At 46.1% G+C, this 18,821-nt stretch overlaps 1 protein-coding gene and 1 pseudogene across 1 annotated transcript; one reads left to right on the top strand and one right to left on the bottom strand.

Moving 5' to 3' along the window:
• The first annotated feature begins 8,827 nt into the window (after window positions 1–8,827).
• LOC129550055 (myeloid-associated differentiation marker-like) lies at window positions 8,828–9,775 on the top strand. The gene has a single exon (XM_055417558.2). The coding sequence runs from the start codon at window positions 8,831–8,833 to the stop codon at window positions 9,773–9,775; it is 945 nt and encodes a 314-aa protein (XP_055273533.2). The 5' UTR covers window positions 8,828–8,830.
• A 7,460-nt stretch (window positions 9,776–17,235) lies between these two features.
• On the bottom strand, window positions 17,236–18,348 carry LOC129550028 (myeloid-associated differentiation marker-like; annotated as a pseudogene).
• Window positions 18,349–18,821: the final 473 nt, after the last annotated feature.

The following is an 18,821-nucleotide window of genomic DNA, read 5'->3' as shown; positions in this document are numbered from 1 at the left end:
ATCTGCAGTGATTTTGGAGCCCCCCAAAATAAAGTCTGTCACTGTTTTCACAGTTTCCCCATCTATTTGCCATGAAGTGATGGGACTCGATGCCATGATATTAGTTTTTTGAATGTTGAATTTTAAGCCAAATTTTCTCTCTCCTCTTTCACTTTTATCAAGAGGTTCTTAAGTTCCTTTTTGCTTTCTGCCGTAAGTGTGGTGCCATCTACATATCTGAGGCTATTGATATTTCTCCCAGCAATCTTGACTCCAGCTTGTGCTTCATCCAGCCTGGCATTTTGCATGATGTACTCAGAATATAAGTTAAATAAGTAGGGTGACAATATACAGCCTTGACGTACTCCTTTCCCAGTTTGTAACCAGTCTGTTGTTCCATATCCAGTTCTAATTGTTGCTTCTTGAACTGCATACAGATTTCTTAGGAGGCAGGTAAGATGATCTGGTATTCCCATCTTTTTAAGAATTTTCCAGTTTGTTGTGATCTATAGTCAAAGGCTTTGGCATAGTCAAGAAAGGTTAAAGTTTAAAAAAACAAAAACAAACCTTTGCCAACCAGAGGCATCTTGGAAAAACTTGGTGACAAAATGTGCTTAGTGCCCTTAGCTTGCTAAGGTTTAATGTTAGGTAGATTAATTGGCTTGACTCGACCAATAAGCTCTTGGGAAACAAAAATTAAAACAGTAAAGTTACTCCAGTGCTGGCTGGGCTTCTCTGATAGCTCAATTGGTAAAGAATCTGCCTGCAGTGCAGGAAACCCTGGTTCGAGTCCTGGGTCAAGAAGATCTGCTAGAGAAGGGATAGGCTACCTACTCTAGTATTCTTGGGCTTCCCTTATGGCTCAGCTGGTAAAGAATCTGCCCGCAATGCAGGAGACCTGGGTTCGATCCCTGGGTTGGGAAGATCTTGTGGAGAAGGGAAAGGCTACCCACTCCAGTATTCTGGCCTGGAGAATTCCATGGACTGTATAGCCCATGGGTTCGCAAAGAGTTGAACATGACTGAGCAACTTTCACAAAGCTACTTTGCGTGATTTTTAAAATTCTCATCAAAATTTGTTTCTTGATGGAATCTTGTGTTTTTAAAATTTTCCCATTTGTATTTCACTTATTTTTTTTCTTTTTGATTACTTTATTGTTTTTATAGATTGCTGTTGTTCAGTCTCTCAGTCATGTCTGACTCTGCAATCTCATGTACTGCAGCATACCAGGCTTCCCTGTCCTTTACCACCTCCCAGAATTTGCTCAAACTCATGTCTGTTGAGTCAGTGATGCCATCAACAATTTTTTAAGTGGAAGTACAGTTTATCAGGGCTTCCCTCGTGGCTCAGTTGGTAAAGAATCTGCCTGCAATGTGGGAGACCTGGGTTCAATCCCTGGTTTGGGAAGATCCCCTGGAGAAGGGAAAGGCTACCCACTCCAGTATTCTGGCCTAGAGAATTCCATGGAATGACTTCCCCTAGAGAAGTCCATGGGGTCACAAAGAGTCGGACACGACTGAATGACTTTCACTTCACAGTTTATCAACATTACTATATTAGTTTAGGGTATACAGCATAGCGATTCAATATTTTTATGGATTACACTCCATTTAAAGGTATTACAAATGAAGGCTGTATTTCCCTGTGCTGTATAAACATAACCTTATAGCTTATTGATTTTATACAGAGTAGTTGGAGAAGGAAATGGCAACCCACTCCAGTGTTCTTGCCTGGAGAATCCCAGGGACGGGGGAGCCTGGTGGGCTGCCGTCTATGGGGTCACACAGAGTCGGACACGACTGAAGTGACTTAGCAGCAGCAGCAGCAGTTTCCATCTCTTAATCTCCTACATCTATCTCGCCCCTCCCACCACTCTATCCCCACAGGTAACCCCTAGTTCTCTACATGAGTCTGTTTCCATTTTATAGATAAGTTCATTGGTGTCATACTTCAGATCTCACAAAAAAGTGCTATTATATGGTATTTCCCTTTGTCTTCCTGACTTATATTACTTATGATAATCTCAAAGATTATAATGCTGAAAATGCCATTATTTTCATCTTTTTTTATAGCTGAGTAGTATCCAGTATATATTTCATATGTGAAGTTATACATGTATATATATAAAGGAGTGCACTCCTTTGCTATTGTTCGAACTCATGTCCATTGAGTCGCTGATGCCATCCAACCATCTCATCCTCTGTCATCCCCTTCTCCTCCCGCTTTCAATCTTTCCTAGCATCAGGGTCTTTTCAAATGAGTCAGCTCTTCGCATCAGGCGGCCAAAGTATTGGAGTTTCAGCTTCTACATCAGTCCTTCCAATGAATGTTCAAGACTGATTTCCTTTAGTATGGACTGGTTGGATCTCCCTGCAGTCTAAGGACTCTCAAGAGTCTTCTCCAACACCACAGTTCAAAAGCATTAATTCTCCAGTGCTCAGCTTTCTTTATAGTTCAACTGTCATATCCATACATGACTACTGGAAAAACTATAGCCTTGACTAGATGGACCCTTGTTGGCAAAGTAATGTCTCTGTTTTTTAATATGCTGTCTAGGTTGATTATAACTTTTCTTCCAAGGAATAAGTGTCTTTTTATTTCATGGCTGCAGTCACCATCTGCAGTGATTTTGCAGCCCAAAAAAGTAAAGTCTGACACTGTTTCCATTGTTTCTTCATCTATTTCCCATGAAGTGATGGGACCAGATGCCATGATCTTTGTTTTCTGAATGTTGAGCTTTAAGCCAACTTTTTCACTCTCCTCTTTCACTTTCATCAAGAGGCTCTTTAGTTCTTCTTCACTTTCTGCCATAAGGGTGATGTCATCTGCATATATGAGATTATTCATATTTCTCCAAGCAATCTTGATTCCAGATTGACCATAGTTTGGCCTCAGGTCAAACTACAAGGAGGGAACACAGCCCCACCCATCAGCAGAAAATTGGATTAAGGATTTATTGAGCAGGACCCTGACCAACAGAGCAAGACCCAGATACCTCCACAGACAGTTCCTCCCATCAGGAAGCTTTCACAAGCCTCTTATCCTTCTCCATCAAAGAACAGACAGAATGAAAACCAGTCACAGAAAACTAACCAAACTGATCACATGGATAACAACCTTGTCTAACTCAGTGAAACTATGAGCCATGCCATGTCAGGCCATCCAAGATGGACATATCCTGGTGGAGAGTTCTGACAAAAAGTGGTCCTGGAGAAGGGACTGGCAAACCATTTAAGTATTCTTGCCTTGAGAACCCTATGAACAGTGTGAAAAGGCAAAAAGGTATGATATTGAAAGATGAACTCCTCAGCTTGGTAGGTGCCCAATATGATACTGGAGAAGAGTGGAGAAATAGCTCCAGAAAGAATGAAGAGATGGAGCCAATACTAAAGCAGCACCCAGTTGTAGATGTGACTGGTGATGGAAGTAAAGTCCAATTCTGTAAAGAACAATATTGAATAGGAACTAGAATGTTAGGTCCATGAATCAAGGTAAATTCAGTTCAGTTCAGTTCAGTCACTCAAGTCGTGTCCGACTCTCCGCGACCCCATGAATCACAGCACGCCAGGCCTCCCTGTCCATCACCAACTCCCGGAGTTCACTCAAACTCATGTCCACAGAGTCAGTGATGCCATCCAGCCATCTCATTCTCTGTCGTCCCCTTCTCCTCCTGCCTCCAACCTTTCCCAGCATCAGAGTCTTTTCCAGTGAGTCAACTCATCTCATGAGGTGGCCAAAATATTGCAGTTTCAGCTTTAGCATCAGTCCTTCCAATGAACACCCAGGATTGATCTCCTTTAGAATGGACTGGTTGGATCTCCTTGCAGTCCAAGGGACTCTCAAGAGTCTTCTCCAGCACCACAGTTCAAAAACATCAATTCTTCGGTGATCAGCTTTCTTCACAGTCCAACTCTCACATCCATACATGACCACTGGAAAAACCATAGCCTTGACTAGACGGACCTTTGTTGGCAAAGTAATGTCTCTGCTTTTTAATATACTATCAAGGTTGGTCATAACCTTCCTTCCAAGGAGTAAGCGTCTTTTAATTTCATGGCTGCAATCAGCATCCGCAGTGATTTTGGAGCCCAAAAAAATAAAGTCTGACACTGTTTCCACTGTTTTTCCATCTATTTCCCATGAAGTGATGGGACCAGATGCCATGATCTTTGTTTTCTGAATGTTGAGCTTCAAGCCAACCTTTTCACTCTCTTCTTTCACTTTCATCAAGAGGCTTTTTAGTTCCTCTTCACTTTCTACCATAAGGGTAGATTAGAAGTGGTCAAAGAGGAGATGGCAAGAATGAACATCAACATTTTAGGAATCATTGAACTACAATGTACTGGATAGGCAAATTTAATTCAGAAGACCATTACATCTACTACTATGGGAAAGAATCCCTTAGAAGAAACGGGGTAGCCCTCATAGTCAAAAAAAGAATCCAAAATGCAGTACTTGGATGCAATCTCAAAAATGACAGAATGATCTCTGTTTGTTTCTAAGGCAAACCATTCAATATCACAGTAATCCAAGTCTATGCCCTCACCACTAATGCCAAAGAAGCTAAAGCATTCCATGAAAACCTACAAGACATTCTAGAACTAACATCCAAAAAAGATGTCCTTTTCATCACAGGGGACTGGCATGTAAAAGGAAGTCAAGAGATACCTGGAGTAACCGGCAAGTTTGGCCTTAGAGTACAAAATGAAGCAGGGCAAAAGTTAACAGACTTTTGCCAAGAGAATGCACTGGTCATAGCAAAAACACCCTCTTCCATCAACACAAGAGAAGACTCTACACATGAACATTACCAGACAGTCAATATCAAAATCTGGTTGATTATTTTGTTTGCAGTCAAAGAGGGAGAAGCTCTATACTGTCAGCAAAAACAAGACCAGGAGCAGACTATGGCTCGGACCATGAACTCCTTATTGCCAAATTCAGACTTAAATTGAAGAAAGTAGGGAGAACCACTAGACCATTCAGGTATGACCTAAATCAAATCTCTTATGATTATACAGTGAAAGTGAAAAATACATTCTAGGGATTTGATCTGATAGAGTGCCTGAAGAACTATGGACAGAGGTTTGTAACATTGTACAGGAGACTGTGATCAAAACCATCCCCAAGAAAAAGAAATGCAAAAAGGTAAAATGGTTGTCTGAGGAGGCCTTACAAATAGCTGAGAAAAGAAGAGAAGCAAAAGGTAAAGGAGAAAATGAAAAATATATTCATCTGAATGCAGAATTTCAAAGAATAGCAGAAGAGATAAGAAAGCCTTCCTAGTGATCAATGCAAAGAAATAGAGGAAAACAAGAGAATGGGAATGACTAGAGATCTCTTCAAGAAAGTTAGAGATACCAAGGGAACATTTCATGCAAAGATGGTCACAATAAATGACAGATGGACCTAATAGAAGCAGAAGATATTAAGAAGAGGTGGCAAGAATACACAGAAGAACTAAACCAAAAAAAAAAAAATTCTTCAAGACCCAGAAAATCATGATGGTGTGATCACTCACCTAAAGCCTGACATCTTGGAGTGGGAAGTGAAGTGGGCCTTATGAAGCATCACTATGAACAAAACTAGTGGAAGTGATGGAATTCCAGATGAGCTATTTCGGATCCTAAAAGATGATGCTGTGAAACTGTTGCCACTCAATATGCCAGCAAATTTGGAAAACTCAACAGTGGCCAAAGGACTGGAAAAGGTCAGTTTTCATTCCAATCCCAGAGAAAGGCAATGCCAAAGAATGTTAAAACTATCGCACAATTGAACTCATCTCACACACTCACAAATTAATGCTCAAAATTCTCCAAGTGAAGCTTCAATGATACGTGAACTGAAAACTTCCAGAAGCTCAAGCTGGATTTAGAAAAAGCAGAGGAACCAGAGATCAAATTGCCAATATCTGTTGGATCATAGAAAAAGCAAGAGAATTCCAGAAAAACATCTACTTCTGCTTCATTGACTATGCTAAAGCCTATGACTATGTGGATCAAACAAACTGTGGATAATTCTTAAAGAGATGGCCACCTGACCTGCCTCCTAAGAAATCTGTATGCAGGTCAAGAAGCAACAGTTAGAACCAGACATGGAACAACAGACTGGTTCCAAGTTGGGAAAGGAGTACGTCAAGGCTGTATATTGTCACCCTGCTGATTTAACTTATATGCAGAGTACATCATGTGAAATGCCGCTGGATGAAGCACAAGCTTGAATCAGGATTGCCGGGATAAATATCAATAACCGCAGAAATGCAGATGACACCACCATTATGGCAGAAAGCAAAGAGGAACTAAAGAGCCTCTTGATGAAAGTGAAAGAGAAGTGGCTTAAAACTAACATTCAGAAAAAAGCTAAGATTGTGGCATTCGGTCCCATCGCTTCATGGCAAAAAGATTGGGAAGCAATGGAAGCAGTGTCAGACTTTATTTTCCTGGGCTCCAAAATCACTGCAGATGGTGACTACCGCCATGAAATTAAAAGATGCTTGCTCCTTGGAAGAAAAGCTATGACCAACTTAGACAGCATAGTAAAAAGCAGAGACATACTTTTCCAACAAAGGTCCATCTAGTCAAAGCTATGGTTTTTCCAGTAGTCGTGTATGGATGTGAGAGTTGGACTAACTGAAGTACCGATGCTTTTGCACTGGGTGTTGCAGAAGCTTCTTGAGAGTTCCCTGGACTACAAGGAGATCAAACAAGTCCATCCTAAAAGAAATCAGTCCTGAATATTCATTGGAAGGACTGATGCTGAAGTTGAAACTCCAAAACTTTGGCCACCTGATGTGAAGAACTGACTCACTGGAAATGGGGAGAAGGAGATGATAGAGAATGAGATGGTTGGATGTCATCACTGACTTGATGGACATGAGTTTGAGCAAGCTCCAGGAGTTGATGATGGACAGGGAGGCCTGGCGTGCTACAGTCCATGGGGTTGCAAAGAGTTGGACACAACTGAGCGACTGAACTGAACTGAACTGAATTGAGACCAGGGCTCTCAGAACACTTATCTAGATCATCTCTAACTCCTGAGACTGAGGAAAAATGGGAAGAATCCTTCAAAAATTTTATTTATTCCAACTCTTCTTTATAAACTATTAAATTTTATATTGTAATATCTAGCCATGACTAAGGTTTAAAAATGAAGCTAGATTTTGTGTTGTGTCTGTCTGAATATGTGTACATCTTGGGTACCTCCTTGTCTCTGGGTAATATTTTTGAGATTAATTTGTAAATGAGCTCTATCTAATTGGTTTAAAGGAAAGTTCAGTTCAGTTCAGTCACTCAGTCCTGTCTGACTCTTTGCGACTCCATGAATCACAGCATGCCAGGCCTCCCTGTCCATCACCAACTCCCGGAGTTCACTCAAACTCATGTCCATTGAGTCGGCGATGCCATCCAGCCATCTCATCCTCATCTTAACTAGATGGACCTTTGCTGACAAAGTAATGTCTCTGCTTTTTAATATGCTATCTAGGTTGGTCATAACTTTCCTTCCAAGGAGTAAGCGTCTTTTAATTTCACGGCTGCAGTCACCATCTGCAGTGATTTTGGAGCCCAAAAAAATAAAGTCTGCCACTGTTTCCACTGTTTCCCCAACTATTTCCCATGAAATGATGGGACCAGATGCCATGATTTTAGTTTTCTGAATGTTGAACTTTAAGCCAACTTTTTCACTCTCCTCTTTCACTTTCATCAAGAGGAGAAGGGGACGACAGAGGATGAGATGGCTGGATGGCATCACCGACTCAATATACATTAGTTTGGGTGAACTCTGGGTGTTGGTGATGGACAGGGAGGCCTGGAGTGCTGTGATTCATGGGGTCGCCAAGAGTCGGACATGACTGAGCGACTGAACTGAACTGGACTGAGCCATGGTACGGGAGAAGGAAATGGCAACCCAACCCACTCCAGTATTCTTGCCTGGAGAATCCCAGGGACAGAGGAGCCTGGTGGGCTGCTTTTGTTTATGGGATCACAAGGAGTCGGACACGACTGAAGTGACTTAGCAGCAGTAGCAGCAGCCATGGTATGAAGTTAGGGACGGTACTTAGGTTCTGGAGCGTGTTTTGTTTCCTCCTCTGCAAAATGGAGTTAACAGTACAATCCAGTACCTCATTTCTGAAACATTTGTGGTCATATATCCTCCAGAATTCAGAATTTTTCAGCTTCAATCATGAAATATGGTGACTCTACCCTGTATGATGTAATACCCCCTGGGGTCTTAAAGCACCTTACAGTCAAACTCAGTAGTATTTCTTCAACGAAACGTTTAAACATTCACACTAAGTGAAATAAAGATCAGAAATTGTCTCATGTCTGTTGAGGTAAAATTTTGTTACCAAAAGAATTATTTTAATTTAATATTATATTTATTCAAGATTCCAATTTGGAACAAAATCCATGACATTAAAAGCCAAATGAATTTTTTTTAATTCTTTTTGAATTTTCAGAGACATGAAAATTGAGTAATGTAGATAAGGACCACCCTACCACGTGTTTCTGCAGATAACGTCATGTACCACAAAGTAATAATTAAAAAAAAAAATGTTCATGGTTTAATGCCAGAACTAACCCAGCTGTGAGGTTTGGGATAAGACAAGTCTCCTGACACGGCCAAGGGTGATGGGTGGGGAGAATCATTCTGAAGGCGTTGTGCTGTTACCCAGGTGTCTGAGCCGTTGGTTCTAACTCCACAGATCCTGAGCTTCAGCGGTCACAGGACGCTGGGTCTTTTCCAGGCATCTGACTTAATTGCCCTCCAGAGCTGGATCTTTCTCTGATGGGTCTTCAGGGAAGACCACTGCCATACTTGTGGCAGAGACTGATCTGACTGCGTGCTCACCATGTGCTCATCCTCAGGCCTGCTTTCTGCAATCCTCCTGGGCTACTTCCTCCGCCTGTTGCAGCTGCTCTCCACCTGCCTGGCCTTCTCCCTTGTGGTCAGTGTGGGCACTTGGATGGGGGCCGTAAGTAACTGGTCCGTATTCGTCTGGTGCTTCTGCTTTCTCGTGACCCTCATCATCCTCATAATTGAGTTCTGTGGGCTCCAGTCCCGCTTCCCCTTCTCCTGGTACAACTTTCTCATCACCTATGCCTGTTACACTGCCCTCCTCTGCATCTCGGCCTCCATTGTTTACCCCATCACTTACATCTGGTTCTTCCCCCATGGCCGCTCCCAGGATCATGCCATCGCTGCCACTGCATTCTCCTGCATTGCTTCTGTGGCTTATGCCAGCGAAGTGGCCTGGGCTCGGACCTGGCTCTGGCTTGGCGTGATCACTGGCTACATGGTCACTGTGCCAGGACTGCTCAAGGGGCTGGAGACCTTCGTGGCCTGTGTCATCTTCGCCTTCATCAGCAGCCCCCACCTGTACGTGCACCAGCCGGCCCTGCTGTGGTGTGTGGCCGTGTACTCCGTCTGCTTCCTCCTGGCAGCCGCAGCCCTTCTGCTGAACTGGTGTGACTGTGACAACAGGCTGCCCATTGCCTTTCCCACTTTTCTTTTGGGGCTGACCCTGCTCTCCGTCCTCCTCTACACCAGCGCTCTGGTCCTCTGGCCTCTCTACCAGTTTGACGAGCAGTTTGGTGGCCAGCCCGAGCGGTCGAGCTGCAATGACGGGCTCATCTACTCAGTGTGTACCTGGGACCAGCAACTGGCTGTGGCCATTCTGACAGCCATCAACCTGCTGATTTACGTGGTCGACTTGGTGTTCTTGGCCCACATGGTTCTTTCAAGGACTGAGGATCAGCTCAGGGGCTCCCAGTTTCCTCTTCTTTACAAGTCATGATGTCCTCTTCCTGGATCCTTATTTAGGGACCTCCCTCAGGTTTGGCTGCCTCTTTTCAGAAGTCCAATGGTGAGGGACAAGTGTTGGTTAAAAGAAAAATAGCTTTATTGAGGAAGCTGCTAATCCTGGGGAGAATGTGAAGTCATGTCCTGAAGAATCCACTCCTAACTCCCCAGGTTTTCCTCACAGTTTATATAAAGAAAAGAGGAAGGGTATAAGCTAGGGGGGCTTCCCAGGTGGTGCTATGGTAAAAAACCTGCCTGCCAATGCAGGAGGTATAAGAGACGCAGGCTTGATCCCTGGGTCAGGAAGATCCCCTGGAGGAGGGCATTCTCCCAGAGCCCCGCCCCCACCCAGCAGATGGGAGCCCCTGGAGGGTACACCTGGCTGCAGGACACTGGATTCTGTTCCTGGCCCTGCCTGAGTCCCGGGCTCATGGGTGAAGCCAGTCATGCTCCAGACACCTGCCAAGTCCAGGGTGTCAGAGGCCTTGGAGACTCACCCTGATCCACTTCAGTACTGGACTCAGGATGTTAGCAGGGAAGGCCCAAGTCCCATGGTGCCTGGATTCAGCCCCCAGTTGCCTCTCTGTCCTGTGTCTGCAGGACAGCGTGCTGGGACACAAGTCGGTAGAAGACACCAGGGCAGCCATGGAGCTCTACCGCATCTCCAGGAGAATTCGAAAGTAGTAGGGCTGCACACCTGGTGGAGTTCAGCCCCCTCCCTAAGGACTAGAGGCCTTCATCTCTTCAGGACAAAAACTCTCTTGCTTTTGGGAACATGCATCTTTAGCAGTAACATGGCTCCATATTCTCTCTACTCCCTCGGGTCCTCCTCTTATCTCTTTCTTTTTACTCTCTGAGCTGAGGGTCAGTGGACACCACCCAGCACTGAGACGGCCACAAATGCTTGAGCTGTGATGGAGACAAGTGTCAATTTCCTTAACATCCTGAATCCTGTGGGTCCACGATGTCCCTGGGACTTAATTAATACCCTGCCTCCACCCCACTTTTCCAGTTGCATTTATTCCCTGGAGGGTGACATTATTTTCTGGGGGTGACACCCCCCCTCGGAGGTCCATTCATCCCATCTTGATATTGGTGCCCCAGCATTGGGGAGCTTCCAGGCAAGGGTGCAGGAAAAGGGATGGGTGCCCCCTGCTGATCTTCAGCACCTCATCCCTCCTCTCGTTTATAAAACTAGAAAACAAGGGTAGTGGACTTGCAAGAGTTGCGGATCTGTGGGAACGAGGTTGGAATCCTTCCTTTGGGTCCAGGAGTCATGTCCTGGACACTGTATGTCCTGGTCTGGCTGCAGTGCCCCACCCAGAGATCCTGCAACAACACCCCTATTTCAGTCAGATCAGTCCCTGTTGGAAAACCAGCCAGAATAAAACAGACTTTAAGTGGGGGCTGAAGGAGTTCATCACTCTCTTTCCACCCACCACCTCTCTACAAGGACATTCACAGCCAGCCTCACAGACAAGGGCCACACAGATTGGGAGCCAGCACTGCCGTCCCCAACCAGGGTGGACAGCCAGGTGCCTGAGACCACCGGAGAGAAGGGCCTCTCTTCTCTCCACTCAAAGCTGGATTGAGGAAGTCATCTCCATGATTTTCCAAGAAAAGCCAGAGAATGGGAACATCTGTGCCCTCAGCTCTGTTCTGGATGCAGCTCAGGCCACAGTCTGGGGGACGTCAGCTGGAGTCACCCTGCCTGGAGGAGGCTCTGGTTGGCTGAGAAGGGAGCCTCTGGCCACTGTCCCAGAAGACAGGGAGCCCAGGCCAGGCAGGGAGCAAGGGAAGGGCCTGAGACTTGGGTACCCGGGGAGGCTTCTTCATCAACTGTGTGTGCTAAAGGGCTGGGGGTGGCCCTGGTCACCCAGCAGGTGGGCTTGGAAACCATTGCTTCCCCTCCCCAGACCCCTTGACCCAAGGCACCTCCCTGCCTTTGGAGACAAACCTGTGTGGGCATCTCTCAGCTCCTCCCCCAGCCTGTCCATCAAGTCTCAGGGAACATGGAGACCGTCTGCCTACCATCCCTCCCTGACCCTTGTTATCAGCTTGGGATATTTTTCAAGCTTGAATTTTGTTTTCTTAAAAAGTTAACTTACTTCCATGTTTCAAAATCAAATTGTTTTAAAAACCCATATATTGAGCCATATAATCCCTCCTCACTCAACACTCAGCTCGCCTGCCCCACCAGGACCAGGTAGCTGCTCGACTGGTCTCCTGCTGCTGCTGCTGCTAAGTCGCTTCAGTCGTGTCTGACTCTGTGCGACCCCATAGACGGCAGCCCACCAGGCTCCCCCATCCCTGGGATTCTCCAGGCAAGAACACTGGAGTGGGTTGCCATTTCCTTCTCCAATGCATGAAAGTAAAAAGTGAAAGGGAAGTCACTCAGTCATGTCCGACTCTTAGCTACCCCATGGACTGCAGCCTATAAGTCTCCTCTGTCCCTGGGATTTTCCAGGCAAGATTACTGGAGTGTGGTGCCATTGCCTTCTCCTCTGGACTCCTAAGAGTCCTTTATGTGCTTTTTGATGCGAATCAAGCAAATACAGACGTGTTTATCTTTATTTTCTCTCCTTTGATTATTTAAAATGTATCATACTATTCATAATTCTGTATCTTACTGTTTTTTTCTTTATAAATCCTGGAGATATTTTCTTATTATTATTTTGAGAGAATCCTCCCCCTTTTCCAAGCTGTATAGTATTCCATCTTGTGGCTACCCCACAGTTTATTAATTTTTGTCCTAAAGGTGAGGGCTTGGGTTATTTTAAATCTATCCACCCTTATTATCAAATGAGATATTGAATGAGAGAATTCATGTCATGCAGCTCTGATTAGAGACAAGGGGTGGATCATGCCATCAACCTACTTACAACCCCATCACCTCACCAGAAACTTAGAGCCTCAAGGAAAACAGCTTAATAATCCCTTTAGTACAATTTGCTTATTTTATAAATGGGAAATTGAAATCAGTGACAAGACTCATCTGTGCTCATGGTAGATGAGCGGCAGAACTGGAACTAGAAAACTGATCTCTTGGGCTCTGCTCTCCACTTGATCACCATTCATCCCCAGGGAGACCAGACCAGGGCTGTGGGGCCGCTGGGCTGGAGTCAGGAGCACATGTGGCTGTGGACCCAGCCCTGGACCCCAGGTCTGCCTCTCTTACACTCTGGACTTCTGTTTCCACTTCCCCTGCTATGCTCAGTCTCTCTGTACTCTCAACAGAATGAACTTCGTGTTCCCTAAAGGTAACATGAGCTCCCCAGAGTCCGAGAGCATTCGACTGGACTCTGAAGAAGTGGGAGGACAAGAATGTGCAGGAACAAGGGAGTCTGGGAAACCTCAGACTGTAGGGGCACCTGGAAGCAGTTTGTGTTTTGACAAGAATCACTGCAGAGTTGAAACACTGGGAAGTGACTGAGGAAACTCACGTTATGAAAGAGAAACGTGTTCCCCGCCAAGCAGAAGTCATGGGGAAGGAGGGTCTGTGTAATCAGGAAAGATGTGAGCAATAAACAGGACCCAGCAGCCAAGAGGGAACAAGCAGAGAGGTTGGAGAGCAGGGTGGGAGCCAGCTTCCAGCTCCACGTCTGAGTCTCCAAGACTGGCAAGTCCAGGGGCCCCGGGAAGAGGGGGCTGGGAGGGACCAGGGTCTCTGGCACCCTCCCCCCTCTAGCAGATGAGGAAACGGACTCAGCAGCAGTGAGTGCCCTCCTCGGGGGGTCGGGCAGGTCTATGCAGGACGAGGGGGGACGGGGCAGAATCCCAGCCTGGAGGATGCTGCAGCCACACTTGTCCCAAGCAGCGTGGGGCCGTGGACGGACAGCCGGCCTGGGGACAGGACACCTGGTCCGACTCTGACTCTGCCACACACAGGGTGACTCTGGACACGTCCTGCCCTCCCTGGGGTCCAGCTGCTCCTCCTCTATGACGAGAGGGTTGGACTAAGCGGAGGACCTTTACACTCTCTTTTGAGCTACACAGTGAAGGGACTGGACCAGCCTTGGAACTGTGACAAATGACCCTTAACTCCCAACAGGAAGGATGGAGGAGCCACCCTCATGAACCACAGGCTTGGCCAGTGAGCTCCTCAGGTGAGCCCACCCTGGACAATAGTTCTTTTACTAAAGCACAGAGGCATCTCCATTCTCCTGGGAAGTGAGGTCCCAGAGTTGTGTTCAATTTGATTCAGGAAAGCATATGAATATGAAATTCCTGCACCCAGACTTGGGGAGGTCAATGCATAGTTACTCATATCTATGAAAAAATTGGTAGTAATCAATTAAGAAATAAATGGAAAATTTTATTCGAGCCAACATAATTAAAACCAGGTCGACATTCTTTCAGGAAGCTGTGAGAACTGTTCCAAAGAGGTAAGGTGGGGCCAGTGTGTATGTGACTTTAGGGAAGGGGTACATGCAACCAAGCACACATCTTGGCCAAGTTGGTGCTCTCAAAAGGACTAGATACCAGAGTTAATGGTTTTAGTGCTTTTCTACATGTAGGAAGATGCAAGAAACTGGGTTCATAAAGATCTCTCCTAAAATATCTATCCATCTGAGGGCCAGTTCTACCAGTTTTCCCAGAGCACAAGGTACCTCACCATGATCTTCTCCCTGAATCCCTTCCAGGGTGGATTGTAGGTCAGTGAACAGCAGTGGCTAAGGATTTGACTCTTATAGAACTGGGTGGTAGACAACATTCCTTATTACACGATTCCCTCTGTTTCCATCTAGGTTTTGATAGAAGTTTGGGAGGCATCTTCGACGAGTTTGTCTCAAGAGTTAGGAATGCTCACTCCCAGATTGTCAGATTTCGTTGATAGACCAGTCAAGGTACTGTTATTCATCCAGTCCTATAACAGAAGCCAATATCCTCTGGACCACCTGTTTTACTACTCTGGCATGGTCCAGAAAATGGTTTCCTCTTGTTGCTTCTTCCCATATCTAGAGTCACACTATTACTATCATCAGTCTTATAGACTATCCATCAGGTCAATCATTTCAGGTCACCTAACATCATTCTTTTTATCAGAAACTCAATCGCACATTGTGAATGCAAGAAACAACCATCTCGTCAAGCAGGCAGAGTATAAGTAATACAGCTAGTGACATTAATGAGGTCATAAGTAAGCAGTATTATTTTCTAAAGAGCTACATGCTTGGGCCAGACAGAAATATTGACCTTTATGGTTGCAGCAGGTATCCCTGCCATTGGGGCAATCAGATTAACACACATACTGAAGATGCACAGTGTTCACGACGGGGGAGAGAGAAGCCTCAAATGGGTAGAGAAAAAACTGTGTTTAAATTTTTCTTTTTTTGCCTTAAAATATAACACTTATTTCATTCCTTCTTAAGATTTGCCGGCCTTGGGGACCACCTCCTGGGAGCCCTCCCCGTCTACCTGCCCCTGGGTGAAGAACTCATGCTTCATCCCAGTATAGGAGTGAGGGACAGCAGTGTGGGTCCTTCCCCTGCCCTCCCCCACAGCTCTGCTTACCTGGCTGCATGGCCCTGGTGACACTAGGATGCTGGACTCTGAGGCTCTGTGGCTGAGACTAGAAGAAGAAGAAGGCTTGGGTTGACTTCACAGCCACCAATTACCTTAAAGGACTGCTAGCCTCAACTCAGGGAGCACAGAGGCACACACACAAACACACAAAGAAACACACACTGAGTGTGTACACAAAGTACACACTTTTCTAGAAAGGCATCCAGATGCTGTCATGGTCCCTTTAAGAGTTAAGGGGTTAGGATATAGGCACTTGGGTGGGGCCCAATATCTTACTTGGGTGGGGCCTGACATCTTGTATCACAGGCTGGGCCACACCCCTAGGCTCTGGTCCGGTGTGAGTGGGGAGTAAGAGGGAGGGACTCTCAGAGGCCTGGGTTTGGGTGAGGGTGGAAATTTAAACTGTCTGGGACCCTTCTGAACTTTAGGTAAATTTGGGGCAGATAGAATATTTAGATTTTTTCTTTGTTTCTTTCATCTTTATACTGAGATTTTAAAAGGACATTATAAATGTGGGAGAGGGGACAAGTCTTTTCTCTGTGACTGACAGGAGGGGCTGATGGGAACAAAGTTAGTTGGGAACAAAATATAGTTTCTAAACTATATATATCGATGTAGATCACATTATGCCTGAGTCCCAGAGAATCAGGAAGCAGAAGAAAACAACTAGTAAACAGGACACATGTGTGTGCACCACACACTGAATCAAGCCCCAACCCCTCAAACCACCTGCCCAAACTATGTGCAAAGAAATTTTCCTTTTACAAATAGGTGTGCTGTGTGCTCAGTCATGTCTTACTCTTTACGACCCCCTGGAATGTAGCCTGTCAGGCTCCTCTGTCCATGGAATTCTCCAGGCAAGAACACTGGAGTGCGTGGCCATTTCCTGCAGGGGATCTTCTTGACCCTGGGATCGAACCCATGTCTTTTGTATCTACTGCATTGGCAAGCAGATTCTTTACCACTGCACCACCTGGGAAGCCCTTATGAATAGGGTCACTCAGTGATTTTTGCCCTTGACCAGAAAAAAAAAAAAGGATGGGGGAAAAAAAGACAGACATATCAGCTTTAAGACTGGCAGTGGCCATGTTCTTCTCCTTGCCAAGGCAAGACATGTTTTTTGACACTGAGGGTGGGAAGCCACATCATTGCCCTTCACTAATACTGCAGAAAGTTGTCTTCAAGATCCTGTTGTTCTTTGCCAGAAATACTTTTGATTCCTCAGAGACTGGTTAGGATGGAAGACATCCGTGTTTTTCTTCTTCTAAGATGCACTATAGGCAGTGGGTGTTTAGTGAGCCTGCAAAAATTCTGAAGCTAATCTCAGGTGAGGCTGAGCACCAGGTGGGGCCCAGGGACCCAGGTCTCTGCTTTAAGACTCCTGTCCACTGGGAATTACTGACCTCCAGAGATTTTCTTTTAAACTTAAAGGGGAGGTACTCTGTATACCCCTTCCACTGGGAGAAAGCAAGCCCAATCCCTAGTTGCCCACCCAACCAATAAACCCACAGACACACAGCAACCAAGGCACCCCCAGGGGGACAGACAGGCTTTGGCAATGAGGCCCCTCAGGAGACCCAGGGTGTGAACAGCTGCACAGAGGGCTGTGTGCTGTGGAGTCAGCACCTTAGGGGGCGGGAGGGGGCGGTGGGCAGAGAAGGAAGGAGTCTCAGGTCCTGATGAATCAGAAGAAGGAAAATGGGGAGAGGTGGTCAGGATACAGGAGACAAGAAAACCCAGGACAATCAGAAGAGGGATGAAAAGCAGGAAATGTAAGAAAGATGAGAGAAGCAAGAGAAAGAGGAAAAACAAGTTGTGGGCAACCACACAAAACAATAAGAAGACAGAGGAGGAGAGAAGGAAACAGAAAAGAGGGTGACATGAGTGGAGAAGGATGTGAGAAGAGAGAGGAGATCCAGGAAGAGGACATTAGAGGATGTAAGAGCTCGGTGAGGATACCTCCTGTGAGCAGAGGATCAGGAGTCCCTGGGCTGGTCCTCGGTCCCTACAGAACCTGGCGAGCCCAGTACCCCAGGTCGGCCACATAAACCAGCAGGTTGATGGCTGTCAGGACGGCCACAGCCAGTTGCTGGTCCCAGGTGCACATGTTGTAGGTGAGCTCGTCCCTGCAGTCCCCGTCACTGGACCTCTGCCTGCCAAACTCCTCGTAGCACTGGTAGAGCGGCCAGAGGAGCAGAGCGCTGACATAGAGGAGGATGGAGACCAGGGTGAGCACAAGCTGGAAAATGGGGGAAGGGACCGGCAGTGTGTTGTCATATTCGCACAGGATCAGCAGGAGAGCCACCAATGACAGGACGAAGCAGATGGAGTACACGGCCACACACCACTCCAGGGCCAGCTGGCGCAGGTACAGGGAGGTGTTGCTGAGGAAGGCGAAGATGATACAGGCCATGAAGGTCTCCAGCACCTTCAGCAGGCCTGGCACAGTGTGCATGTAGCAGGAGATATCGTCCAGCTTTTCCACATGAAGGTCACATCCAGGGCATAGAACATAGAAGCGACACAGGAGAAGGCAGTGGCAGCGGTGGCCCGGTCCCCAACAAGGCCATATGGAAGGAACTGGACATAGGTGATGGAGTAGATGATGGAGGCTGAGAGGCAGACGAGAGCCGCGTAGCAGGCATAGGTGACGGGGAAGTTGTACCGGTAGAAAGGAAAGAAGGACTGGAAATCCTTATAATCGACAATAACTACAGTGAGGGTCATGGCAAAACAGAAGCACCAGATGGCCAGGGATCAGTTACCTATGGCCCCTCTCCAAAAGCCCACGTCAGCCACCAGGGAGAAGGCCACACAGGTGGAGAAGAGCTGTGGCAAGTGGATAAACCAGAACACTCTGAAATATCTGGAAGTGGATACCGATGTCACCCTGGTTGGCATGGTGTTGTGCTGATCAGGCACGTCACAGTAACCAATATAACAGTGGTCTTCACTGAAGACCCATTAGAGAAAGATTCAGCTCCAGAGGCAGATGAAGTCAGATGCCTGGAAAAGTCTTAGGGCCCTGTGACTGCTGAGGCTCAGGATCTGTGGAGTTGGAACCAATGGCTCAGACACCTGGGTAACAGCACAGCTGCTTCAGAATGGTTTTCCCCACCATCAGCCTTGGCCTTGTCAGGAGACTTGTCTTATCCCAAAGTTCACATATGGGTGTGGTCTAGTCTCAACCATGAACACTGTGGATCTCTCTGAGCTGTGTACCATTATCTATGGAGACACAGGGTAGGATAGTCTTTATCTGCACTTCTGAATCTTCAAGTCTTTTAAAATTGAAAATGAATTTTTTAAAAAATTGGTTGGTAAAAATTTGACCTGAAGAGACATGAGACAATTTATGATCTCTATTTATTTCATTTACTGTGACTTCTCAAACATTCAGTTCTACCGTGTTGATCACAAGTTGCTTTCAGACCCCAGTGGGGTGTCACGTCCAATCGAGAAGATGTACCATGTCATATATCTGAAGCTGAAAAATTCTGAATTTTGGAGCATAT

The sequence above is a fragment of the Moschus berezovskii genome, chromosome 21, assembly GCF_049115385.1.
Source record: "Moschus berezovskii isolate FMDL1 chromosome 21, NW_MosBer_1.0, whole genome shotgun sequence".
In the NCBI taxonomy this organism is placed as follows: Eukaryota; Metazoa; Chordata; class Mammalia; order Artiodactyla; family Moschidae; genus Moschus; species Moschus berezovskii.
This window is presented reverse-complemented; position numbering and strand designations above follow the sequence as displayed.

What these genes read in the sequence shown, in the direction of transcription:
- LOC129550055 (XM_055417558.2), top strand. Translation starts at nt 8,831, where the DNA reads ATGTGCTCATCCTCAGGCCTGCTTTCTGCAATCCTCCTGGGCTACTTC.